Raw genomic sequence first — 27,872 nt, forward strand, 5'->3', positions numbered from 1 at the left:
ACAATTCAGTATCAACAATTTTATAAACAATTTTCCTGTTTTATAAAAAATACCAACTGATGACATTTTCATCACTGTATCTGTCACAATTGATTATGCAAAACTTATTCTGAACTGTAAATAATGGGTCTTTCACATGCTGCTTAATTTATTCACATCACGTAGATGTTTAAGAAAGAAATCCTTTCGAACAAATTGTCTGAGAGAAATGGTTCTTGCCAGACAATTCTAAAGACAAAATCTTCCTGACTGACGTCTATCATCAGCTTTAATCCACCTTGGATTATTCTCCGTATAGAAGAAAGGTCGTTAATAAGTAATTGTATAGGTCTGTGTTGAATTAAGATATAATAGCAATGGACTGGTATTAGATACTAGAGATAGTTATTATATAACCTGGCTTTATAAATAGTTGATATTAAACCCTAGGCTAGTAATTATAAACACATTTCTAATACCATCCAATCACCTTCATTGTCTTCCAACTCCATACTGATACTCCTCATTTAATATACACTCTCTTCTCATCAATCTTTCTACTCTTAAATCAGTTATAATAGAACAGGGCAGTGAATAGAGGTAATATTTCTATAATCAGACAGAAATAAAGTAATTTGTCTGGAACCTTAAAGTAATATTGCTTCTTTATATTGTTAACTGTTAATACATAGGCATCTATCCCATAAAATAGGCTAGGCTAGAAGTATTTTCAACTGTTTTGTTGTGTATAGATTGTCACTTTGGTGCTCAAATTAGACCTAGGCTTTGATTTTACTAGTATTTAACTGGAGTCTACTCTTTAATTACCATTGATAACAATAGAACGTATACATAATTTATTAAACCATTCTCTATCTATAGGTTTAAAAGTAATTAAGTTGCATGTCAGTTAATAGTTAAAACAGATCAGAACAAGGACATTTGAAACTAGCTTTATAATAGTACATTGTCTGTTTTGCTGTCAAAGATATTTATAGATTATGAATTTCAATTTGTGAATTTATAAAAATTTGTTTTGTTATTTCAGTAAGCAATCAAAATGACCGAGGTCCAGCCTCGCGAGATCAAAATCTTGGAGACAGCAGAAGATATCCAGAATAGAAGAGAAGAAGTGTTAAGTAGATATTCAAATTTCAAATTAAATTGTAAAGACAGGCGAGAGAAACTTGAAGATTCACGAAGATATCAATATTTCAAACGAGATGCAGACGAACTGGAAAGTTGGATTCTGGAGAAATTACAGACAGCTTCTGATGAAAGCTACAAAGATCCTACCAATCTTCAGGTATTTATTATTTTTACATGTACTCTTTTTTCATTTGTTGTGATATTTTAGGTGTAATTTTTTCGCTTTTGAGAATTGGTTGAATTGTATTGTGTTATTTTAACCATGCGTCCAAGGCTTGAATTTAATAAAGTACAAATAAACTATGGAAATTAAAATGATAATAAATTGAAGTTTCAAATCAAATGAGATATGGGGACTATGGAGATTACTAGACTATTCTTTGACTTATTTATTTGGCTTTTTCCTACGGAGATTACTTGGCATTCATTTGATCATGTAGTTAAGGCTATTAAAATATTAAGATAACTTGACTGAAGTAATTGTGTTTAGGCTATTTGAATATTAAGATTGCTTGACTGAAGTAATTGTGTTTAGGCTTTTTGAATATTAAGATTGCTTGACTGAAGTAATTGTGTTTAGGCTATTTGAATATTAAGATTACTTGACTGAAGTAATTGTGTTTAGGCTATTTGAATATTAAGATTGCTTGACTGAAGTAATTGTGTTTAGGCTTTTTGAATATTAAGATTGCTTTACTGAAGTAATTGTGTTTAGGCTATTTGAATATTAAGATTACTTGACTGAAGTAATTGTGTTTAGGCTATTTGAATATTAAGATTACTTGACTGAAGTAATTGTGTTTAGGCTATTTGAATATTAAGATTACTTGACTGAAGTAATTGTTTCTAAGTTGTTAAAATATAGGTTTACTAAAGTAATTGTGTCTAGGCTCTTAAGATATTTGAAAGGAATATGATCAGGTCAGGTTAACATGATATGAAGGTTAATGTGGAATTACTAGCAGTAGCAGACTAGACTGTAGAATACTGACTAGAAAATAGCAGGGTGATCTCTATTGATTTATACATACTTCATTAGTTTGATGGATATATCTTCCGATGGTCTTCACGTGTACTGGAAATGAGGGAATTCTCAATTCCTTTTACATAATCTTTATTTAGTAATGTAATCTTTTATATGGTATATATCATTGTTGCAATGAATAATTGGAAATATAGCTCATGTACAAAAAATTAAGAATTACCCTCTCTACTCCTTCCTTTAAAAAATGTCCAAAACCTAGTAAATTTTGAACACGGGGAGAAAAGTTTTAGTTAAGTATGAAACTGACATAAATTCTATGTTTGATATGAGACAACCACACATCACACTTTCTTCATAAATTTTTCTCATTTGAATATTACAAAATGTTGAATTATTGCAGGCCAAAATACAGAAGCATCAAGCTTTCGAGGCAGAAGTAGCCGCTCATGCTAATGCTATAGAGATCCTAGACCAAACTGGAAATGAAATGATCAACCAACAGCATTTTGCTTCACAAGTTATTAAGGTGGGTAGTCTATCTTGTTTTGAATTATGTGTGAAAGATTATTTATATCTTCTTGAAAATGTAACCTCTTGTTTTAATGGGTTAATCAACCAAGATCTCATGCTCTACGTACAGGCTGTGGAAGTTTTCTGTTATTACACTCATGGCTTTGCCCTGTCTTTTACAGCCTGTTTAGGTGCAGAAACATAGAATGTGGTACTCCATTCATTTTTCATTTTTATTTTTGTTTCAATATTGTTATTCATGAACCTCTATTTTATTTTCATTTCTCATAATATGATTATTATTGGTCATTGTTGTTTGTAGGAAAGACTAGATGAACTATGGAGATTATGGAAGCTGTTAATATCCAAGTTGAATGATAAAGGTACTAAGTTAAAACAAGCTTTACGTCTGGTTCAGTTCACTAGAGAATGTGATGAGGTTATGTTCTGGATTCATGATAAGGTAAATAACATTTGTTACTTGTTCCATTGGACCATGGTATGATACAGACCTCCATGACAATTTAAGGAAGTTACAAATGTGACACAAAACATTCATTTAATGGAGATGAATTATTTTATCTGTTTCTGTTACTCCTATGGAAACGTAATGGTGTAACAAATGAGAAGTTTAAACACAACCGTTTCAAAAGTCACAAGAATTGAAATCAAGTCCAGAAACAACTAATGGATCAAAGATACTCTTAGTCAGATTACTCCATATAAAAATCTCATAACAATTTTTTGATTGCAAAAAAAATACTTTCAATATATATTTTGAATTTCAGGAAGCATTTGTATCATCTGAAGAGTTTGGAATTGATTTGGAACATGTTGAAGTCTTACAGAAGAAGTTTGATGAGTTCCAAAAGGTAAGTTATCTTCTGTCTGAACAAGAGGATGTGAAATGTATTGTTAATTATGACATGGATTAAGATGTTATTTTAGTTGGAACCAGTTGATTGAAACTAAGGTTGAGTTGTATTTTATTTCTATCTTGAATGGTTCAAAATAGCAGACTGACTTCATGTCTCCTTTAATGATTTTATCACTTTGTGGGCTATAACTATGCTTAGTATCAGATTTCTCTATAACATTGCTTTTAATTTGAAGGATTTATCTAACCATGAAGATAAAGTAACAGAAGTCAACAAGCTCGCTGAACAACTGTTAGTAGAAGAACATCCTGATGAAGAGACTATTAGAGCCAGACAACAGGTATAAATATACTTATAACTCTTATAATAGAGGTGATGTTGATTTCAAATTCTAAAATTAAATTACCAGAAAGCAAATATACATGATTGAATTTTATTGTTGACTTTGAATTAATTATATTTTGTAGTAGTAGTTTCTTGATATCAAAATAAGTTACTATAAAGTGTTGCATTAGTACATTGTTGATCTAACATTAATATACATTTGTATAAAGTTTTTCACTTCTTTTTTAATGAACAATTCTTGTATTTCCAGGAAGTAAATGAAGCTTGGCAGAGACTGAAATCTCAATCTTTGACTAGACAGGAGAGATTATTTGGTGCCCATGAAATACAGAGATTTAACAGGTAGGGGTCTAAATCTATACTTTTACTAGTGAATTGTTATGTGATTCTTTGTTTCTGTAGGTACTTTATATTTACTCAAATTGTTAGTGATGTAATGTTACCATTAGCTTGATGAATGAACCAATGTTGAAATTTATCATTGATATATAAAGCAGTAATTATTGTTAAACTTAAAATGTTTTGTGTTTATTTTTCTTATAGAGATGCTGATGAGACGATTGCCTGGATTCAAGAGAAAGATACAGTACTATCATCTGATGATTATGGTCGAGATCTAGCTAGTGTTCAGGCTCTACAACGTAAACATGAAGGTGTAGAACGTGATCTAGCTGCTCTGGAAGAGAAAGTAACTGTATTGGGATCAGAGTCTAAACGTCTTGTAGAAACACACCCTGAACAATCTTCACAAATTAAAAACAAACAGGAAGAAATTGACAGTAACTGGGCTAAACTTAAATCTAAGGTCAGTGTTACTTTTAGATTATTTTCTGAATTTGATTGGGTACTTTTTTATAATTTTTGGCTAAAAGCATGTTGGACATGCAAGCTGTTTATGATGTAAAATTGAGGCCTGATCTCATTGATCTATAAAAATGAAAAAGAGTAGGCTAATGAGCTAATACTGCTGTCCTGGTAAAATTTCCCTCATTTTATACTGCATGGCATTTCCTGCCTGTATTAGCCCAATCAAGTACAAAATAGTTTGACTTAAAACAACATTTCAATGGAAACTTCAAATGTAATTTGTTATTTTGCAGGGATTTGATCGTAAAAACAGACTAGATGATTCCTACAATCTACATCGTTTCTTGGCTGATTTCCGAGATCTGGTGTCATGGATACATGATATGAAAGCTATTATATCTGCTGATGAGTTGGCTAAGGATGTAGCTGGAGCAGAAGCTTTGTTAGAGAGACACCAAGAACACAAGGTAAGTTATGGTTTTTTAAGTATTCTGATATTGTATATATCATTTCATACTTGTTTTACTAATCGTGAAGTTCAATATCATCTATTTGTGTTGACCACTATAACTATAAATAATATATTTAAGTAGTATATAGAATTATATTATTAATGCTTGATAAAGACGAAAGTACCTTTGTCAAAACACCGCAATTTATTATTTATTAAAGTAATTCATATTCATAACATTGTGTCCAGTTATTTATCACCCAATTACTGAATGCCACTTAAGGAAGTTATGAATGTAAAATATATCAATGAGATTCCTCTCTTTGGTTTTGATTTCTTAAAATTGGATATTCAAGTCTGTTTATATATATATTTTAAAGGGAGAAATTGATGCTCGTGAAGATAGTTTTAAATCTACAGCTGAAGCTGGTCAAAGATTGGTTGAATCTAATCATTATGCTGCAGATGAGGCCAGAGAAAAGGTAAGTTATTCATTCTATATTGAACTGGGGTATTGGGGTTTTTTGACACTGAAGTGGTTTGAGATCAGTTTAAGAGTAGTTCCAATGTCATGTAAGGATTTTTATACTTATATTTGTCTTATATTTGGCACGTTAAATTCATGTAAAAATTATTTGACTTGATTTGTTTTTATAAATGTTTTATGTAATTAATTCACTAATGTTTGTTATGTTATTTCTAGTTACAAACTCTGGCCACAGAGAAGAAGACTCTAATGGAATTATGGGAAGAAAGACGTATTTTGTATGAACAATGTATGGATTTACAACTATATATTAGAGATACAGAACAAGCTGATGCCTGGATGACAAAACAAGAAGTGAGTAGACTAGATTAGCTTGGTTCCAGGTTTTGATTATTTACTATACCGGTACATAAATCAAATGTTTACATTTGATCCTTCGACTCCAAGGAAGATTCGACTCATGAATTAGTGACCAATAAAGTTATCATTATTATTATGTAGACTAGTTTCACTATGTTTTTATCCCAGAATCTTAAATATCTTTTGTTTTTTTCTAATTTGTTGACAAATTGTTTCAATTAAATAATTCAGACGCTTATGTTTATTTTTTCCAGGCATTCCTTGCTAATGAAGATTTAGGTGATTCATTAGACAGTGTAGAGGCTCTGATCAAGAAACATAATGATTTTGAGAAATCTCTGGCTGCTCAAGAAGAGAAGATTAAGGTTTGTGTCCGATGCATTGAGAATATTATGATATCACACAGATCAGAGGGTAAAAAGATAGCGCTTACTGAGGAAGTTGGCTCTTTCAATACAGAAAGAAATATGAATGTGTAGAATGATATAAAATGTGTATTTTTAATAGTTTTTTAAACTTGATGAATCTATAGGGTTAATGATTATTATTATTGTTATTTTCTAGGGACTAGATGAGTTTGCTACTAAGCTGATAGAAAGTGAACATTATTCTGCTGATGATGTAGATGCTAGACGTAATCAGGTAAGATTAACATTCTGGTGTATAACTTACATGTAGTATGTATTCAGATAGATGTATAATGGTAAATACAGGAGAACCACACTACATAATATCTTGAAAAAATATTTAACACTCAGACAAACAAGACTATCAAACAAATGAATGGATCCAATGGGCCATCTAAAAGCGTTCTGTGTTCTTTTCCAGTAGAAAAGTTAAATTTTCTGTTCTGTATTATCTTTGATTAAACTTAATATTTATAAATTTATTACAGTTGTTACAGAGAAGATCATTATTACACGAGAGAGCTACGAAGAGAAGACATCAACTGGAAGCTTCTCTACAATGGCACATCTTTGAACGTGATTGTGATGAAACTAAAGGCTGGATCAATGAAAAACTTAAAACTGCCTCAGATGAAAGTTACTTGGTAAGTGAAATGTTAGCAATCTGATAGATACTGTGATAATAAATGGAAAAAATAGTGTTGCCATGCTGCCATATTTAAGAGAAAAATAACAGTCATATTATCAATATTGACAACAATGAATTGTCAACAATTTGAGCAGATGGAATCCATTCAAAACATGCACCAACAGTCCACTGTATTGAGCAATTTAAAATGGTGTTGAAAACAATGTAAATCTTGCTTAAATGAATTTCACTTTCAATTACTATTCTGTAAAAAACAGAATGAATTGCTCTTGTTTGTGTTAGGAAAAGTACCAGTTTATCAATGTGTTATTCTGTGGTCTTAAAATGGCATTTAGCAATTGTAAGTACATCTACCTGAGAATGATAGTTGAAACATTGTATAAAACTTTAACCATTGATTGTTGTTTCATATAGCTTTATCTACACATACATGTTAATCTTATACCTGATTTACTCTTACAGGATCCTACCAATCTTACCACCAAGTTACAGAAACACCAGAATTTTGAGTCTGAATTAGATGCTAACAAGAATCGTATTAGTACTATCAAGACTACAGGACAAGAACTCATAGATAACGATCATTTCGCCAAACGACAAATAACTGAACGAGTTGAAGAGATAGAACGATTGTGGAATACACTTCTTCAACAAACAGAGAAAAAAGGTACAGAAACATAGTGTCATAAAACATGAAATTTTAATAGAAAATAGAATGTTATAATGTCCTTACAACAAAGGTTGATTTAATGAGGTTTTCTATCTTTTTTATGGGCACTGGAGCCATTTGCATTCCTAATATTATAGATATGTTTAATACATTGTTGTTATTATAAAGATGTTAATAATTCCTGACAACTTTGTGATAGCTACGTGTTTTTGTAGTGGAATTTCAAGATGCCTGTCTGTAAATTTGAATGGTGTTGAATGATGCTTAAAGTGTCTCTGACGGAATTACTAATGAGTAAAATACCATTAGAATTTATTTATATAATATCTAAACAAAATTTCAGGTAACAAGTTGAAACAAGCCAGAAATCAACAGAATTTTAACCGAAATGTTGAAGATGTTGATTCATGGTTAAGAGATATTGAAGGTCAAATAGGTTCAGAAGATTTCGGAAAGGTAACTCGCCATTTTATAGATTTTAAATTTCTTTCACCCTCTATGCTCTCTCTGAGTCACTGATAAATTTATGTTTCTAACAATTTCTAGAAATCAAGTAACATGAAATTTAAATCCAGCAAAACCATGAAATTCTGTAGTTAACCAAGAAATTTCTGCTAACATTTGTTTTGTCCTGTTATACACTTAGTTTATCTTTCTACTGTGTTCTAGTCTATCCTTCATTTTACACCTCAAAATCTTTTTAATATTTTATTTTTTTCTTCTGAAGCTTTCAAAATATGTGAGTTACTAGTGACTTTAGATTCAACTGTTTAATCATTCAGTTTGGGCTGGTAACATTGAATCCTGTGACGTAATTACATATGTTATTTTAGATTCCTTATTTCACCATTTCAATTTTTTTCAAATCTCAAAATATTTTCCATGTAAACAACTTACCTTGCAAATTGTTCAGCACAAATTTGGCAGACTGTGTGTTCCACTGATAAGAATTTGTTAGTAATCAAAGTACACTTTTCCTGGTAATATTGTATCATAAACAGTATTTACCAGCCCTAAACTGAATGTTTTATTAAGTTTCAAGTTGAGAATTGCATGTTTCATTCAAAATTATTCAAATATTCATTTAGTTCTATTTTGATATTTTCTATTTCTATATTTTTTATCTTAGTTGGCTGCTTGTAAAGACAGTTGTTTATTATGTTTTTATGTAAGATTTTAGGTTGATGTAGATTTCAAATTTCAAGTTACATCTAAATGATTTGTAATTATGAAAGCAAGGCTAATATATGTTGAAAACCTCAGAGCTATAAGATGGTTTAAGATGTTCTTTCTAAGTGTCTAGTAGGCAGTAAACATAGATATAGCTTAAAGTAGACCAATGCTTCCGATAGTCTTTGAGAATTAGTATAAAAAGCTAGTTGAATTACAATAGAGGTCTTACAGTAGAAATTACTAATACAATAAATAGTTGAAGGAATAAAATTTGTAACAGTGAGACAAATTTTGTTATGGGGAAAGCTGTAAAATATCAGGAAACAATATATCTGCACATCTCAGAATATTTCAAACAAACAGAACTTATTTTCACTTTTTTGAGGTAGAATGATAAGTGATATAAATGCACTTGCCGTTAATTCTACACCAAAAAGCAGTCAGCTGTTGTTGATTTGAATATCTTTGGATGTGTATATATATTGTTGACCAGCTATAATCGTTGATGTTTTGTTGTTGAGCATTGTTGTTAGAGAGTATATGAAGGCATAGCATGGATATCATTCATACAGTAGACAGAGGAACGGACCAACTCATTTCATTGTCTTATAGTTTATCATGTCTAGTTGGCAAAACTTGCAACTTATATCAGATCAGAAATATGCACAAAGCATTAAGAGGAAAGAAGTTTATAAAAGGACTCAGTGAATCAATGGCCAAGGTCACAAATAAAGCCATACATGGTATAAGTGATCAAATATATTTTATCCATTATCCAAAACCTGAAAATTCTTCATTAGGATATAAGAACAATGAATGATACATCAAATAACTGTCAAGAGTTCTTATTTATTCACAGTACATTTATATATCTGTTGACAACTAGAAAAGTGAATTCCGTATAAAATTGCCTTGTATAAAATAATGAAATCTAGTTTGCCATTGTAAAGTTTGCCAATGTTAAGATTGTCAATCAAGATATGATAAACTATAATTTAAACCAGCACTCAAGCACTATATGTACTATAATACACTGATTTCAATTCAATATGATAATAGATATTAGTCAAGTTTATACTAGTTGTAAAGAATAGTTACTAGGATCATCTAATTGATTAATTATTGTATTGTTACAGGATTTAACCAGTGTACAGAATTTACAGAAGAAACATCAATTAATAGAGGCTGATGTACAGGCCCATCAGGTATTATATTCTTTTATCAAAATCATCAGTTTAAATTAGTTTATGATTGTATATGGCTACACTATATGTTTATCAGGTACTTTATCTGTGATAAATTTACCCGTTATACTAAATAAATTGCTAGGAATTTAAAATTTGAAACAATAGAGCTGAATTTGGGTGAAAATTGTTTTTTTGCAGTGAACTATATATATTGTATACAGAAACCATTCTTGTTTTGAGTTCTATTTTAACAGTAAAAATATTTTATGATATTGTATATATATATATATTAATTCAGTATTAGTTTACATTTTCATTGAGAATACATTAAAAATCTACAAAAAATGTTTCTGCAATGTTATCTCAAAGAGCAAAATCCTTCTTAACTTGTAATGACTTGCAAATGATCTTCATGGATATTGATTTAAAATTGAATTATTGTGTTGTATTTCAGGACCGAATTGAATCTCTATCTCATATGGCTAATGCTTTTAAAGATGAGGATCATTTTGATTCTGATACTATTGTGGCTAAGAAAGTACAACTGGTGGAAAGATACCAGAAAATTAAGGTATGTTGACGCAGGATATTTATAGAATGAATAAAATAGAAAAAGGGTACCTATGTTGGTAGATAGGGTAGTATGCTGTAGTAAATATTGTAGTGATCAAATTAAAGTTACAATTCTATACTTAATAGTATATACTCTATACTCTATCATACTGTGTGCCAACATTATCAGTAATACCAATAATTAAATGTTATTTTAGGCTCCCATGGTAGACAGACAGAAGAAATTAGATGATGCTAAAAGATTACAACAATTTCAACGTGATATAGCTGATGAAGAAGACTGGATTAGGGAAAAGGAACCCATTGCTGCTTCTACTAATAGAGGTAACTCTATCTTCTTTATTTATACTGGACTGGAATTAAAGAGAATTCATGCCTGGAGTAATGGGTTAAATGAACACACAAGTAAAATGTGTTAAAATCTTGCGTGTTTCAATAGTTATACATAACGTTTTGTTCCAGTAGGTGAACTTTTATTTTCATATAAATGCTGTTTGTTAAGTTGAATACTGGCTACTGGCAACTGGCATGGATCACTGTGGCTACAACCCTGGTTGTATTTGATAAAATTAACTAGTGATGTTTTTTATTTATTTATTGATTACAAAGCATTTATAAAGCGCTTATCTAATAAAAATTACTCTAAGCGCTGATGTTAAATATATTTCAGGACGAGATCTTATTGGTGTTCAGAATCTAATGAAGAAACATCAAGCTCTACAAGCTGAAATAGCTGGTCATGAACCTAGAATTAATAATGTCTGCCAACATGGTCAAGCTATGATTAAAGAGGGTCACTTTGCCTCTAAAAACATAGATGAAAGTGTTGAACAGCTGAATGAGAGATGGCAACAACTAAAGGTATGTGTAGATTTCTTCACTTTTCGCTATTTTTTTGTACATTCATTTGGATACATGACCCTTTTTTGGCCATTTTCAGATTTTTTATCATTTTATATAAGAAAATTGCTTTGAGAATTCTGTGGCGTCTACTTGACCGTCTGATCTAATAATTCATAGAATACCACTATGTAGTATATTTACAATTGGAAGTATTTTCTAGTCCTGACAATAACAAATATATTTCTATATAATTACAGGATAAATCTCTTCAAAGAAAACAAGATTTAGAAGATTCTCTACAAGCTCAACAATATTTTGCTGATGCTAATGAAGCCGAGTCATGGATGAAAGAAAAGGAACCAATTGCTGCTAATACTGATTATGGTAAAGATGAAGATTCTTCTGAGGTAAGATGCCTGCTATTAAAGACTGACTGCCTTGAAATTTAGGTCCATGATTTGGATCAATCCCACATCAACAGTGAAATCAAATAATTGGTCTATTGAAATTGAACAGATTTTTATGAGTGAGCTCTGTGTTATATATTTTACTTCAACAAAACTGTTATTTAGTAATTATGATAGTTAAATACGTCGCCATTTATAATTATATTTTATATTTTTAGGCTTTATTGAAGAAACATGAAGCTTTCATGTCAGATTTAGAAGCTTATAGAAGTGTTATTGAAGGTTTGAGAGAACAGGCTTCATCTTGTAAAGTAAGTAGTGTTATAATATGTTTTTATTGCTTACATGTATTTCTGCCACTGTTTATGATCAATTGAACATCGAGCTCTAAAGATCGTTAAAACTCCATTTCATTTTTCATTTCATTTCTAAAGATGGTAAGAAATTTTTGTGCTTATTTGGAAATACTTTATTAGAGCTAGATGATTACATGAAGTTTCTCTAATGTATTATTATAAGTGTTATTATTTACATTAAACTAAGATTCAGCCCTAAATATTATATTTAATGTGTGTGCTTGTTAAGAAGTACCTTATTAGACTAAATATTTGCACTAAGAGAATTTACTTTTTTTATTACAGCAACAAGAAGCCCCAGTAATAGATGATATTGGTACAGAGAAGGTGGTAGCTCTGTATGATTATGTTGAGAAGTCACCTAGAGAAGTTTCTATGAAGAAGGGAGATGTTCTAACTCTTCTTAACAGTGTCAATAAGGTAAAGATAATTCAATCAATGTTTAATGCTGAAACTCAGCAAACATGGCACACACTACATTCTTGTGGACCTAATGGATGATAAGATAGTACCTTCGGTTTGATTCAGGTTAAAGTGATTGACAAGAAAACTGTGTAGGAACAGTAGAATTAAATACAATAATCTTTTAATGTCTGTCTGTCTGCAAATTTGCTGCAGAGTTGCTTCTCTTCATTAGCCTATGAGGAATTAGGAGATGAAATTCATCAAAATTCTATCAAAATATTATAGATAATTAATATGTTGCATGATAAAGTTTTAATTGTTAGATAATTGATGTTGTAGGATTGGTGGAAGGTAGAAGTCAATGATAGACAAGGATTTGTACCAGCAGCTTATGTTAAAAAACTGGATCCTAGTCTGTCTGCTAGCAGAAACAATCTTATGGATGAATTTACTATTTCTGTTAGACAAAACCAAATAGAAACACAGTAAGTTTCTTTCGCATTCATAATTCAACAACTGTTTTGATGCAGAGCAAATACATATGTCCTTTGCTTTACAAATAGCAAAAACTATAGTGATTTATTTCTTTAGAATAAAACCAATTCAGAAGGCAGCTAAAAAAAAAAATATTCTTCAAAAATATGACAGAACAGAATACATGATTAATAGTTTAATTTCTGTACAGATGACAAAAATGCTCTTCAAATTTCAAATTCATAAGTAACGTAAAATAAGAAACGTTACATTTTTTGTGAATTATAGGTACGCCAACTTACTAGACCTGGGTAACCAGAGAAGAGATAAGCTAGGTGAATCTAGTAAAGCCTATCAACTAGTACGTGCTGCAGCTGAACTAGCTGCCTGGATAACAGAGAAAGAAAACAGTATGATTGGTGGTGAGGTCGGTGAAGATTTGGAACAAGTTGAAGAAATGCAGAAGAAATACAATGACTTCCAGAAGGTATGTGGTTCAGATTTCTTTGATTCATTATCTCAACGGTTACGATGGGACAGGAGAGAGCAACTTGCTAGCTTATCTGACGGTTTTCATCTGTGACAGTGTTAAAGATACTTTGACATACTGAATATACTCCTTACATGTTTTCTATGGATTAATTGCTTAAAAAGAAAGAAAAAAGCCTTCATTAAAGATGTTTAAATATATTACTTACAGGACCTGAAAGCTAATGAAGCTAGATTAGAAGAATTAAACTCTATAGCTGATAGATTAACTGCTATGGGACAAACAGAAGCTGCTGAAAAGATCAGAGAACAGATTACTGTAAGTTTACTATTACTTTCTATTGATGTTTAAGTTTGCACCAATTTACTGCGGATTTTATTTTTACAATCTAAATTCTTAATGTTAGAGGGAAAATTATGAAAGTTGGACTCTATTTGCAAAAAGGTTATATACAAGGATTTCTCCTATTTTGTTGAACATGGTTTAAAGTTTGATTGTTTTGTTTTCAGCAATTGAATCAAAGATGGGTGACCTTACAGCAAGTATCAGCTGAACGAGCTCAGACACTAGGTAGTGCTTTTGAAGTACAGAGATACCATAGAGAAGTTGATGAAACTAAAGATTGGATCAATGAGAAAGATCAAGCATTAAATAATGATAATTATGGACATGATTTAGCCAGTGTCCAGGCCTTACAGAGGAAACACGATGCCATGGAGAGAGATCTTGCTGCTCTAGGTGAAAAGGTAGGGATTGTTTCTTTGTTATAGAAATTTTGGGATTGCAACTAATGTTCACGAGGATCCTTACTTGGCTAGACCTCTTGGTTGTCAACCGTGCATTCTGGAAGCTTTTGGATTTTTGGATATGGAGAACTTTTAGGTTTTTTAATATTTTTCTAATATTTGAAAATTGTAAGTTGATTATTTACAGTCATATTGGTGCTTTATTTAAACAATGTGTGTATTCTAGGTTATTGAATTAGATGAAATGTCTAAGAGATTAATGCAGACCCACCCTGATCAAGCTGAAACTATCTATGAACATCAAACTGAGATCAATGAACAATGGAATAACCTGACAGCTAAAGCTGATAATCGTAAAGCTAAATTATTAGATGCTTTAGATTTACAGAGATTCCTTAGTGATTACAGGTAAGTTGGTCTGAAGTGTTAGTATATATCTGTGAAATGGCATGTATAAGTGATAAAAAATTATATCAGTTTAGCCAACTTTTATTTTCAACATTTTATTTCTTCAAGATATACACGCCAGATTTAGAGAAATTTACTTTATCTAACTAATTAAAATTAAAGGATATGTTGTGTACCTCCTATATCAAATGTTCTTTTAATACATTAATCACACATACAGTATATATATATATATATATTACAGAGATCTTACATCATGGATTAACAGTATGATGGCTCTAGTTTCCTCAGATGAATTAGCTAAAGACGTAACAGGAGCAGAGGCATTATTGGAACGCCATCAGGTAATATACTCTTACATTGGATTTATAACTCCAGTTATTTCTTCAAAGTCATAGCTAAAGGAATGTTCACATCTCTGATAGGACATTGAAAATTTATTGAAAACGCCTACAAATCAACCTTACAAGTCAGCTGGCTTAATGTGTAAAAATGTGTATAAAAATGTTAATTAATTACTAAGTTTATTTTGTTTAATGTTTAAGCACACACCTCTCTCTCTCCCTCTCTACTATTCAGGAAATTCACCATTTTAATTCACATTTTACATCTCACTTCTATATGTTTCTTTTTTTCTTATGATTTCTATTTAAATTCACATATATTTTCTTACCTAAACACAAAATCACTCTTTTCCTTTGAAAATCACTGATTTCTTTCAGAAATTGTACCTGTGTATTTATTTGACCCCCCCTGTATATTTTATTTCTGTTAATTTCCAGATGTTTAGTTCCGAAATTGTCAGCCATTATGGCATTACCTCCCTTACTGATGAGGAGGAGGAAGAGGTAGTTTGCACGTTGTCATGACAACCGATTGACGAGTTCTTCCCCATTTTAGCTGCCTGATTGAAACTGTATTCTATAATCAAATGTAGAGACTTTGGATCGAACCAAATGTTTCATTTAAAAAAAAAAACTTCCCAATATAAGAAACTATTGGAGATCTAAAATCTGTTAGAAGTTTGTAAATTTTTGCCCTGAAACACGGTTTTTGATATAGAATACAGAATATGTGACTGAAATTTCCCCCAAATTAACAAGATAGACCCAGTAATAACTGATTGTTTGATAATAATACACGATTTATTTCAGATATTTATACTGTATTAATATTTCTAGTTTAGTGTTGAGAACTGAGTAGGAGATAACTTGAGCATGATAGAAAGAGAAAATAGCATGATCTGATCCCATTTCAATAGTTTTACTATAGCCTGACTATACTATTCATTTGAGTAGCGCTCTATTGAAGAGTTCTCAATGAACAGGCTGTTTCAATTCTTCCCCAAATCAAACAGTATAGAAGTGGAATAAGTCGCATTGAAAATTACCCATCTACATGTACAGTGAATCCTGTTCATGCAACCACCTTTAGTAAGCAACAACAATAAAGTCCCCCCCATCTCTCATTCACCCAACAGGACATTTTCTTCAGATCAGACTTAGAACACCATACCATTGATACTCTTCCACTTCTTTTGATGAAGTGCTCTTCAAGTTGAACTTGTCCTTTGGCTAATATCCAATTATTCATTCTACTTGCCTATTGGCAGTGATATCTATCTGGGTCCTTATTCTTGATAAATAAGATCAAATCTTGGTTTTGTGGAATACAGTTATTTGATTGGATAATTAAGATCAATTTTAATGATTTATCAATCAGATGATTTCAACATTAAAATCATCTAAAGTTAAGTTTTCCAGAATAAGGCCCCTTTACCATAAAGTAGCACATAAGGACAGTCCTATTCATTTCAATCTTCAATTTCTGTTATCAAATCAGTTATGTTGATCCTAACATGCATGAAAAATTTCTCCACCATTTTGAAAAGGCATGAAAATTACAAAGCATCTTGGATGATTTTTGAAAAAATACTTTTTATTTCAAACTTTTCTTTTTTGCCATGCACAATTTTTCCACTTCAATGAAACATTTTCACTTTTTTCATTTATTTAAATTTATTTTTCTGGATCTTTTGTTCTTTTCAATACTTTTCCTTTTGGCACAGTTCATTTGATATATTAGTAAACAGAATTTTCAGTGTGTGATATTTGGATTATTATTATTTTTGGCAGTTATTATAATATAATAGCTTTCATACTAATATCATCAAACAAAAAAATATTAAATGTCTTTTTGGCGCAATTGAAATCAAAAGTCACGAGATGATATAAAAATCAATGAATAACCACATCTTGAAAATTCTGTTTACTTTTAATCCTTATCAGAACTTTCCAAATTTATTACCTTCTTAGCGACCATCTGACCTTTTGTAACCTTGACCTTTGTAACCTATTTTAGGAACATCGGACAGAGATTGATGCCCGAGCTGGTACGTTCCAAGCTTTCGAACTTCTCGGCCAGCAACTGTTACAGAATCAGCACTATGCTAGTGATGATGTTCAGAATAAATTAGAAGAATTAGCTAAGGCTAGAGAAGAATTGGAACAGTAAGTATCCGCCACTTTGAGGGCAATTTCACTACATTTGAGAACTGATTTTGTGTTTGTGTTGACTATCTTAGCTATTCAGAGTATTATTTTTCTTTCAGTTTTGTTGTTAATATCATGTGTTGAATGTTAGACAGGACCATGTCCTTGGAATTTTTATTATATTATTATAATTATATGGTATAACATCTTGTCTTTATGAATTATTTCAATGCATGAATCTTACAATTTAACATTTATATCATGTTTATCATGACTTGTTATAACTCAATATTGATTTATTCTAGAGCCTGGATTTCTCGTCGTAAGAAGTTGGATCAATGTTTCGAACTACAGTTGTTCTATCGTGATTGTGAACAGGCTGAATCCTGGATGGCTGCTCGTGAAGCTTTCCTGGCTGGTGATACAGTAGATGGAGATAATGTAGAGACCCTGATCAAGAAACATGAAGATTTTGATAGAGCTATCAATTCACAAGAAGAGAAGATTAATTCTCTACAGGAGTTTGCTGAACAGTTGGTACATTCTGAACATTATGATGCTGATGCTGTAAATTTGAAGAGAGATCAAGTTTTAGACAGGTCTGTATATTTATATGATATTTATAAGATGACATTAACAGTTCTTTATAGACATTCCTTAAAATATGCTGAAATATATTATAACTTATATCATTAAATATTAAACTGTTTGACTGAATGTCACTACGGTCCACAATTGAATTAATACATACAGTTCAGAACCTAATATTAAACTTTTGTGCAAGGTAATTGAACATTAAAAGTAGATGGTAATCAGATTGTAATTCTAATTTGTTTTCAACTTGTACAACTTGATGGGTGGGGTTAATACTCAAAGAGTATTTCAGTATATTTATTGAATTATATATTGTAGATGGTCTAAACTGAAGGATGATCTGATTGATAACCGATCTAAACTTGGTGAAGCTCAGACTCTACAACAATTCTCTCGTGATGCTGATGAGATGGAGAACTGGTTACAAGAGAAAGTACAGATAGCTAGTGATGAATCTTATAAAGATCCTACCAATATTCAGGTTGGTACATATTCTACACAGGTAGTACCTTAATGGAGGTGAATGCTTGACTTTTGAAACAACGTCCAAGGATTTTTTTTTTGCGATCATGTAAGTTGAATGCACCCAGAATCTGCTTTTATCTTGGATTGTGCTGTTGATTACATATTTTCAGAGATAAGATTACATTTTCTGAAATCAGAATGACCAGCTCCAATTCTTTTAAAGAGTTTGAATATATTAGGAACAATTATTTATTGTATCTTTTAGAGTAAACATCAGAAACATCAAGCTTTTGAAGCTGAATTAGCTGCTAATAGTGAAAGATTACAATCCTTACTGGGAACTGGACAGAGTTAGTTATCTTATTATTGTTATATATTTACCATTTAACTAAGTGTGGCACTCATTTGTAGAATTCTACTTGTTTGCACTCCATAAAATCAACCTAAAGTTAGATAAAACATCTTGGGTTTAGAATGGTTACCACATGAATGACAGAATTCAAAATATGAAACAAGATATACACTGTATTTGGTTCTCTATCGTTCAATTGATGCCAAGAATTGAAACAAACTGAACTTGTTCAGAACTCACCAATCAAATTCAACTTAGCTGAACAATAAAAAGGAGTGCGAAAGTTTTTATATTTGAATTCAAAATACTGTCTCAATGAATTTATTAAATAATTTAGGTAAGACATGTTCAGTTTGTTTAATCTGTTTATTTATTATGTTTGTATTTCTTTTCTAGATTTAATTGATCATAAACAGTGTGCAGGTTCAGAAGACGCTGTACAGAACAGATTGGAAAGTCTAGCTACACAGTGGGAAGATCTCGTTTCCAAGACAACAGAGAAAGGTGAAAAACTGAAAGAAGCTAATAAACAACAGACTTATAATGCTGGTGTTAAAGATATTGAATTCTGGCTAGGAGAGGTAAGATATTTCTTCCTTGAAAGTTGAAATCTTATTTCATTTTGAATTCCGCAAATATATTCACATTTGTAAAGACGGTTCATTCGTTTAGATGTTGACTACATTTTATTCATATTGTGCAATTATATGAGCCTTATTGGTGTAAATAAGTATCGACTATCGAACAATTTTCTAAAATGACTTAAAACTGACGTTTACACAGAAAAATTGACAACAACATTGATGGTGTGAAGAGTGAAAGAAATTGATTGGTATTGAATTAAAGTTTTATTGATATATCTGGCTTGGTTTTCAGGTAGAACAAATGTTAGCCTCAGAAGATCATGGTAAAGATTTAGCTTCAGTTCAGAATTTATTGAAGAAACATCAATTATTAGAAGCTGATATTACTGCTCATGAGGTTAGTTGTCTTGTTTCAGATTTCTTTTGCCATTGGGCTCTCTCTTAAGCTGCAAAAATTGTGAATAATATCTTAGGTAGCACCTTGTCCTTGACTTTGGTATATCTGTGTCTGATGAACTGTGGAGAAACTTATTGAACCAAAAACATTGCTTATTTACCTTGCAAAGATGATAATGGGGATATAGAAGTTTTTTTACTGTAGTGCATTGTACATGTAAGCTATGATTTGTGTTTAATATTATAGGATAGAATAAAAGACTTGAATACCCAGGCTGATCAGTTTGTAGAAGCTGGTATATGGGATGCTGAGAATATAACAGATAGAAAACAGACTATCAATGAAAGATATGATCGTATTAGAGAATTTGCTGTAAGAAGACGTGGAGTTCTAAATGAAGCTAACACTATGCATCAGTTCTTACGAGATATTGATGATGAGGAAGCTTGGATTAAGTAAGTACTGTATATATGGTTATCCTGTGTATAAACTTTCTTCTAGGACTGACATGAAAAAGGCCATTTTCTACTGATTTTGCAAGTCAAAGATCCATTGGTAGCTGGAAATCAAAGAGTAGCTAATGCTGTTTTCCTGGAAATCTTTTCCCTCGTTGAACACACTTACTAGTAGATAAAAAGTAGGACATAAAACATAAAATTGGACAGAACTAAGCATGTCAAAGCCGTCCTCACGGCAATACCTTGAGAATACCTTTCCATCTACATAAGCATGAATTAAGTTATATGAATATTTATATTTACAGAGAGAAGAAATTATTGGTTGGATCTGAAGATTATGGTCGAGATTTAACTGGTGTACAGAATCTTAGAAAGAAACATAAACGTCTAGAGGCTGAGTTAGTCACTCATGAACCTACCATACAGGTTAGTTATAACATTCATAATTAAAACTTCAGAACTTTCAATTAATCAATTGTCAATTAAGATGAATTGTTTGGCATGAGGCTAATTTGTTATTGATAGTGAAAAATATTAATATTAATAGCTTGGTGGAAAAAAAAGGGCTTTGATGCTCTTAATTAATGTGAAGAAAATGTTACATATCTGAATATCTGAACGTCAGCTGTAATTATTTTATATGGTATATTGTATTTAGGGAGTACAAGAGACAGGAGAACAGTTAATAGCTGATTCAGATATTGGAGCCAGTGATATCAGAGCTAGATTAGATCAACTTGATAAAAACTGGAAAGAATTAAAGAGTTCAGCACAAGATAGGTAGGTACCTCAGTATATGATTTAGAAAAGGTTAGAGAGAAGAAGACAAAGATCATTGATGTGACATCAGAGGTCAAAATCACCATCAAAATAAGGAGGAAATTTTCACTCAGTGTTATGTTTGTTATTTCATGAAAGTTCAAAGAAAGGAATGTAATTGTTTAATTTTAATTTCAACCTTTATTCTCTGTGCCGTCTGCTCTCCTCTCAACTGGAATATATGACACCTGATGATGACAATATGATTTGTTGAAATGTTGTGTAAATTAAACTAAGAAGCAGAATAGGTTACCATAAAATGTGTTCCGTTATGTAAATTACTACTATTCTTTCTACAGGGGACATAAATTAGAACAGTCCTATGCCTACCAACAGTTTAGTGCTAATGTTGAAGAAGAAGAAGCCTGGATATCAGAGAAGCAACATTTGCTATCTGGAGATGATTTTGGTGACACAATGGCTGCCGTTCAAGGTTTGATAAAGAAACATGAAGCTTTTGAAACTGATTTCCAGGTCCACAGAGATCGTTGTGTAGAAATCAACAAAGAAGGAGAGAAACTCATTGTTGAGGTATGTAATCTAATTTGAACGTTGGACATTACATCTTAAGTTTATACCATATTGAAATGTCTCCTCTGCATGAAATTAATACTGGAAGAGAGTAAAACTAGAATATGAGATCAGAAGGAAGCATTATTATGTCTTGCTGTTTTATATCTATATTTGGTCAGAAATTGTAGTTTTAATGTAAGATATATATTGGTCTGAGTTTTGAATCAGTGATAACGTGTTGTAATTTTAGGGTAACCACAATGCTGAGAATATTAAACAGAAGATTGGAGGTTTAGAAGAACATCTGAATAATCTAGATCAAGTGGCCAGCAAACGTAAAGCTAATTTGGTGGATAATTCAGCATTCTTACAATTTATTTGGAAGACTGATGTAGTAGAGAGTTGGATTGGTGAGTTTTACTTCCATCGTATTGTATTATCTTAACTTCTTAGTGAATAAAGAAAGCCAATCCAATGATTTGATTGGAATTGGAATTTCATTTAACACTATAGGTATTAATTGTAGAAAAAACTTCAATTTAAAAGACTGTATTGACTAGTATTTTTTGTTAAACTTTAAATATTAAAGCTATTTATTGTTAAAGCTACTCCTACTAAAAGACTAGTATGTATTGAAAGTATAACAACCTCTGTATTATCTATTACAGCTGATAAAGAGACCCAAGTAAGATCAGACGATTTCGGTCGAGATTTATCTTCAGTACAAACTCTTCTCACCAAGCAAGTACGTAATCTCATTTTTTTTTTTTAATTTTAACACGTAGATTTTTTTTATTAAGCTAAATTAAAATTATTCATCTCAAATCTTCAAAGAAAGTAAATGATTAAAATGAGTAAAATGATTATTTTTCTGTTATTGTAGGAGACATTTGATGCTGGATTATCAGCGTTCGAGAAAGAAGGTATTCAGACTATCACAGCTCTTAAAGATCAACTGGTACAAGCTAAACATACTCAAACACCTACTATTGAAAAACGTTTCAATGATGTTATGGCTAGGTTAGTATTTACTTCATTGTGGTGAATGTTTAGTATGAGTTCATTAAAGTATAAAATTTCATTTTATGGGCTTGACATTGTAAATTTTGGTAATAACCCTTGATGATACTCTGTATGCTATTACAGTTTTGAACTAGTGTTCTATAGGGGGGGTAAAAGTAAGATAAAATGTTAGAGTAAGTTCAACCATGCTTTATTCATTTAATGTCCTTCTAAGCACCCTGATCCATAATCTGTCACACGACAACAAGGACAAGCAACTTGACTTGACTATAAGGGAAGCAACTAAAGCCACAGTGTGACATCACAGTAGATATGACTGGTAGATATTATCTCTAGCTACAAAAATTATAACAACACAAATTCCATTTCATTTCTAAAATTCAAACATAGATTTAATTTTTTTTTTTAGATTTGCTAATATTTTGTCATTACGTATTTTAGGTGGCAGAAACTGTTACAGGATTCTGAGGCAAGAAAACAGAAATTACTGTTACTACAAGATCAGTACCGTCAAATAGAAGATCTGTATCTTACCTTCGCTAAGAAAGCCTCTGCTTTTAATAGTTGGTTTGAGAATGCTGAAGAAGATTTGACTGATCCTGTTCGATGTAATTCTATTGAAGAAATTAAGGTAAACTGTTAAGATAATTCTTTATAAGACCTGATGCCTGAGACAAGTTACATTGTACAAATTACAAATTCTTGATAAACCAAGGATTGTATTGGTACCTCAATAGGTTGAAATAAAAAGAGCAGCTAAATCCCCTATTTGTACACTGCATAAAGCATTGCCCAATCAGGTGCAGAAAACTGATTTTATTTCATTTTATCAAAGAAAAGGCAGAAGTTTTATATTTCATATCTGAAGCATTTTGATTTTTAATTCAGTATTTTATCTACTTCAGGCATTACGTGAAGCTCATGACCAATTTAAAGCCTCATTGAGTGCTGCTCAAGCTGATTTCAACCAACTTGCTGCTCTTGATAAACAGATTAAAGAATTCCGTGTTGGACCCAATCCTTATACCTGGTTTACTATGGAAGCATTGGAGGATACCTGGAAAAATCTACAGAAGATCATTAAGGTAGCATTATAATAGTTTTGATGTAGATTTTTATTACAGCCTTTAACCAGCATAAATTCTGTGATGTTAAATATAACTTACAGGCTAAAACTCTATCCTTTAGATTAGTCCTGAGTCAGATTTTATACCTTATATTTATTGACTTCTTTCTCTCCTTCATTAGGTTCTATCGAAATTTTAACCCTAATTTCCCAATCAACCATTGAATTAGATACATTTACAGCATAATAATATTAATGTAATATCATCACAGCTGATAAATTGTTCTGATTGGGATCTGAGTTTTCCACCCAACCAATGAAATTCTTATCACCAACTTTCGATGTTCACTTCTCGAAAGAGAGATAACTCTTCATACAGGTTTGAGTCTTAAGACTACAATATTACAAAATGAATTTATTTCTAGGAAAGAGATGGTGATTTGGCTCGTGAAGAACAAAGACAACAAGAAAATGATCAGCTGAGACAGCAGTTTGCTAAATCTGCTAATGCTTTCCATGGATGGTTAACAGAAACAAGGTAAGTCTAGATGCTATATGCATTCTTTAGTTGTTTAGTGATAAAAGAAAATGATTCAGGCAATTAATATACCAAGCAATATTGGCCATATGTGGATTCTCTGAAAGGCATGTTGATTTGGAAACTTATTTCTCTGAGCAAGACACTTTTTGGATTTGGTTTAAAAGGGTTTTAGAAATATATTGATGATTAGTCCTGGCTGTTAACGTGTAGCCACCCAAAATGCCCAAGTATTTTTTAGAAAATAAAGAATTTTACATGATATATCCTTCAACCTTAAACTATCACCAAACAGCTTAGCCCTCAATTAACTAGCCACCTTCAGTAAGCGACCAATGTTAAGCGTTCTTCTGACTGCTTCTTTAAAACAAGTTTGACATTATTTACATATATTTAAATGTATTATTTAATGGAATATTTTATTCTATAGGATGTGGTTAATAACAGGGTTATTACACTCTCTATTATTTAGCATGGTTTGGTTCATTAGTTAGTACAACCATTCCACTGATTGATATATAGGGTGTTTCCAATTAGAGCCCCATCTTCCATAACATAATGAAATCATACCCTTAAGAATACAGGCTTTGGAACTTACAAAGGCCACACAAAATATAGAACTAAAATACCTGTGCTTTAGTTTATGCTGTGGAAGGGGAGGCTGGGAAACACCTTCTATAAAATATATTACTATACACTAGGTTATTGTTAAAATAGTTATATATGTGAGTGATATTTATACAAACTCTTCTCATTACTGAAGACTTGGATCTTTTTATCAAAAAATTGTTTATTTTGATAAGGTTTAAATCTTTAGTTGTAAAGAGTTTGATATGATTGATAAGCAAGTATGTTTCTACTAGCATTCAATTTCAGAATTCTTCACAAAGATTTGTATTTGCCACTGCTGCTAGTTGCTAGACAAGGAGCATACTAATTTCTTATTTGCCAATTACTACATGAATTATGCCCCTTGTTTTACTAAAATACTTGCAGTATAATTTGTTTAGATTTAAAATGCCTACTGATGTCTTGAAAGCTTTCAGAGTTGGTGTTAAAGAAATTGTGTTGTGTTTTGTGTTGGTTTTTGAAGTGAATCCTAGTCCATCTTAATACATCTATTACTAAAAACATGCATGAATTTTACTTCCATTCATAATTTCATCAAAACAAACCTTCCTATTGTCTAAATATTGAGAATATTATCCTGATAATTCTAAACGAATATCTTTAACTATGATCCCAATTGCCCTGACCTATACCTATATTATAGTATATTGTTAATGTTATTATAATATTACTATACAATGTATTTCAGATCTGCTATGATGGAAGGATCTGGTACTTTAGAAGAACAATTAGAAGCAACTAAGGTATTTATCATGTTCCTCACAGTGGACCCAGACAATAAAAATTCCACTATCAAGAACCTCAGATGTTATCCTTGTCAAATATAAAATTTTCTTGTCCAAACCATTTCAAGAATTTCATGTTTACAACTGAATCCAGTACATGTATTTCCTGTTACTATCTAGACATTTAGACATGGTCGTTTTGGATATATCTAAAGAATAGAATGAATGTTGATTTATATTGTATTACTTTCTTACAGCTGAAAGCAACAGAAGTCAGGGCACAGAAAGGTCATCTAAAGAAGATAGAAGATTTAGGAGCTTCCATGGAGGAACGATTGATCTTAGATAACAGATATACTGAACACAGTACAGTAGGATTAGCTCAACAATGGGATCAACTGGACCAGCTGTGTATGAGAATGCAACATAACCTAGAACAACAGATAGCTGCTAGAAATCGTAGTGGTGTATCAGAGGATGCTCTAAGAGAATTCAGTATGATGTTCAAGTATGTACTAAGACTACTTAGACTAAATAGCACAGTTAGTAAGAGGCAAACAAATGGTGGTCAGGGATTCTAATCCTGGTTGGCACATATATGTCTGTGGCCTTGAATTAGTAATTTTTTTTATTATCCTAGATATAAATGGTTAAGATAAGATCAATGCCAGTTTGACTCTTTTTATGTTCATATACATCTTATCAATCAACACATTTAAACAATGTAGTCTTCTGTATCAATATTTAATATATGAATGATCTAATTTCAGACATTTTGATAAAGATAAGAGTGGTAAATTAGATCATCAAGAGTTTAAATCATGTTTACGAGCTCTGGGTTATGATTTACCGATGGTTGAAGAGGGACAAGTAGATCCTGAGTTCCAGGCTATATTAGATTTAGTTGATCCTAACAGGTAAGATTCTATTAGTTTATCACTGACAGAAAGTGAATGCTGAATACTCTGCCTGGGTGAACTCATGCAATATTCACTTGTTATAAACCAAATATTATCATAAGATAATAAACTTAATTCTATGTTTAAAATTTGTCTTGAGAATATTAAGTGGAGGAAACTAGCTGAGTGATCTGAGTGGTTAGAAATTACATGCATTCTATTGAATTTTAAAGAAATTTAACAATATTCTAACTGACATATTCAGTACCAAATTATTTCTAATCAAAGCACTTTTTGCAAAAAAATGTTTCATTTACCGCATACAAAAGTGTTCACATCAACTCTAAAAAACCAAGCGAAATGGTCTTAAAGATGGGTTTCCTTATTTTGTTGTGTCAAATAAAGCAAACTATTAGATTAATTGGTCTTTCTAATGAATTATCATGTATTCTTAATCATATCATTATGTTCTTATTGCATATAATTGAGAGTTTTAACCAAGCATAAATGTCCAATCATGTACAGAACTCCAATATGACTTTCTTTTCAGGGATGGCTATGTGTCGCTCCAGGAATACATGGCTTTTATGATCAGTCGCGAGACGGAGAATGTCCAGTCCAGTTCAGAAGTGGAACAGGCTTTCAGAGCTCTCACATCTGGAGAAAAACCATATATTACAGCGCAAGAACTTTATGCTGTAAGTAGATTAGATTTGGACCATTTCATTTTTATATGCCTGCCCACACATCTTCTATCTATATAGATTTGTTTTCAAGTAATGCAACCTTAAAATGTAACAAACGTTATTATAATATGAATTTGATGATGAAATGAAATGAATGAAAATGAAAACTTACATGCCACGCCTAATTGATAATTGACTAATTGACTAGACTAAATCTTAATAAAATAGGTAATTATGTTATATGATAGCAGACAATTAATGTATGTCTTTTGATAATATTCTAATCATAATTTATTTCAGAACCTAACAAGAGAACAAGCAGATTACTGTATAGCCCGAATGAAACCCTATGTTGATAAATCTGGTAGAACCATTGCCGATTCCTACGACTACGCAGACTTTACTCGTCAATTATTCGTTAATTAGTGTTGTTCGTTAGTTCTCTATTTTAATCATTATTTAATCATTCTGCTATAGATCTGTTTATTTTACTCTTCAAATTAATTGAAAGCTTCGGTGCACAGCTTTGATTTATTTTTGTGAGGATTGGGTTAAGATGAGGAAAGGGACGAAATAGAAAGTTATGGTTGAGGTTTAAACAAAAAAATGTTAAAAGTTAGGAAAGATTTCAGATAGTATCAGATTAGGTTGTGAATGTATTTTTAGTGCAATTTTATACACCATGCTTTTATACTGTCAAAGTGCTACCAGTATGTATATCTTTAACACTTTTCAATAATAATAGTTCTACAATTGAAATATTTCTCTTTCTAAATCATGATAACCATAATATGAAACCTATTACATCTTGTCAGTAATATATAAACCTTCAATGTTACATTTTCTGTCAGTTAAATCATTTTTCTTCAAACAATAAACAGTTTATTGCTTA

The 27,872-nt window shown here is 31.2% G+C and overlaps 1 protein-coding gene across 1 annotated transcript; it reads left to right on the plus strand.

Moving 5' to 3' along the window:
* Positions 1-1,039: 1,039 nt before the first annotated feature.
* On the plus strand, positions 1,040-27,872 carry LOTGIDRAFT_202396 (hypothetical protein; the record flags this gene model as incomplete). Its single annotated transcript, XM_009055858.1, has 50 exons — positions 1,040-1,285; positions 2,514-2,639; positions 2,946-3,086; positions 3,412-3,495; positions 3,737-3,841; positions 4,097-4,188; positions 4,390-4,651; positions 4,947-5,120; positions 5,485-5,586; positions 5,808-5,945; positions 6,206-6,316; positions 6,516-6,593; positions 6,847-7,002; positions 7,470-7,674; positions 8,021-8,133; positions 9,987-10,055; positions 10,492-10,608; positions 10,808-10,934; positions 11,281-11,471; positions 11,711-11,860; positions 12,079-12,171; positions 12,502-12,636; positions 12,961-13,106; positions 13,384-13,582; positions 13,796-13,903; positions 14,095-14,331; positions 14,558-14,739; positions 14,984-15,083; positions 17,101-17,249; positions 17,537-17,830; positions 18,144-18,306; positions 18,556-18,640; positions 19,039-19,223; positions 19,519-19,623; positions 19,870-20,078; positions 20,387-20,507; positions 20,740-20,861; positions 21,200-21,431; positions 21,664-21,823; positions 22,082-22,158; positions 22,297-22,433; positions 22,878-23,067; positions 23,342-23,521; positions 23,928-24,040; positions 24,471-24,488; positions 25,359-25,413; positions 25,653-25,903; positions 26,166-26,312; positions 26,845-26,992; positions 27,281-27,872. The coding sequence occupies 50 exons, from the start codon at positions 1,040-1,042 to the stop codon at positions 27,404-27,406; spliced, it is 7,254 nt and encodes a 2,417-aa protein (XP_009054106.1). The 3' UTR covers positions 27,407-27,872.

The sequence above is a fragment of the Lottia gigantea genome (assembly GCF_000327385.1).
Source record: "Lottia gigantea unplaced genomic scaffold LOTGIsca_256, whole genome shotgun sequence".
NCBI classification, from domain to species: Eukaryota; Metazoa; Mollusca; class Gastropoda; family Lottiidae; genus Lottia; species Lottia gigantea.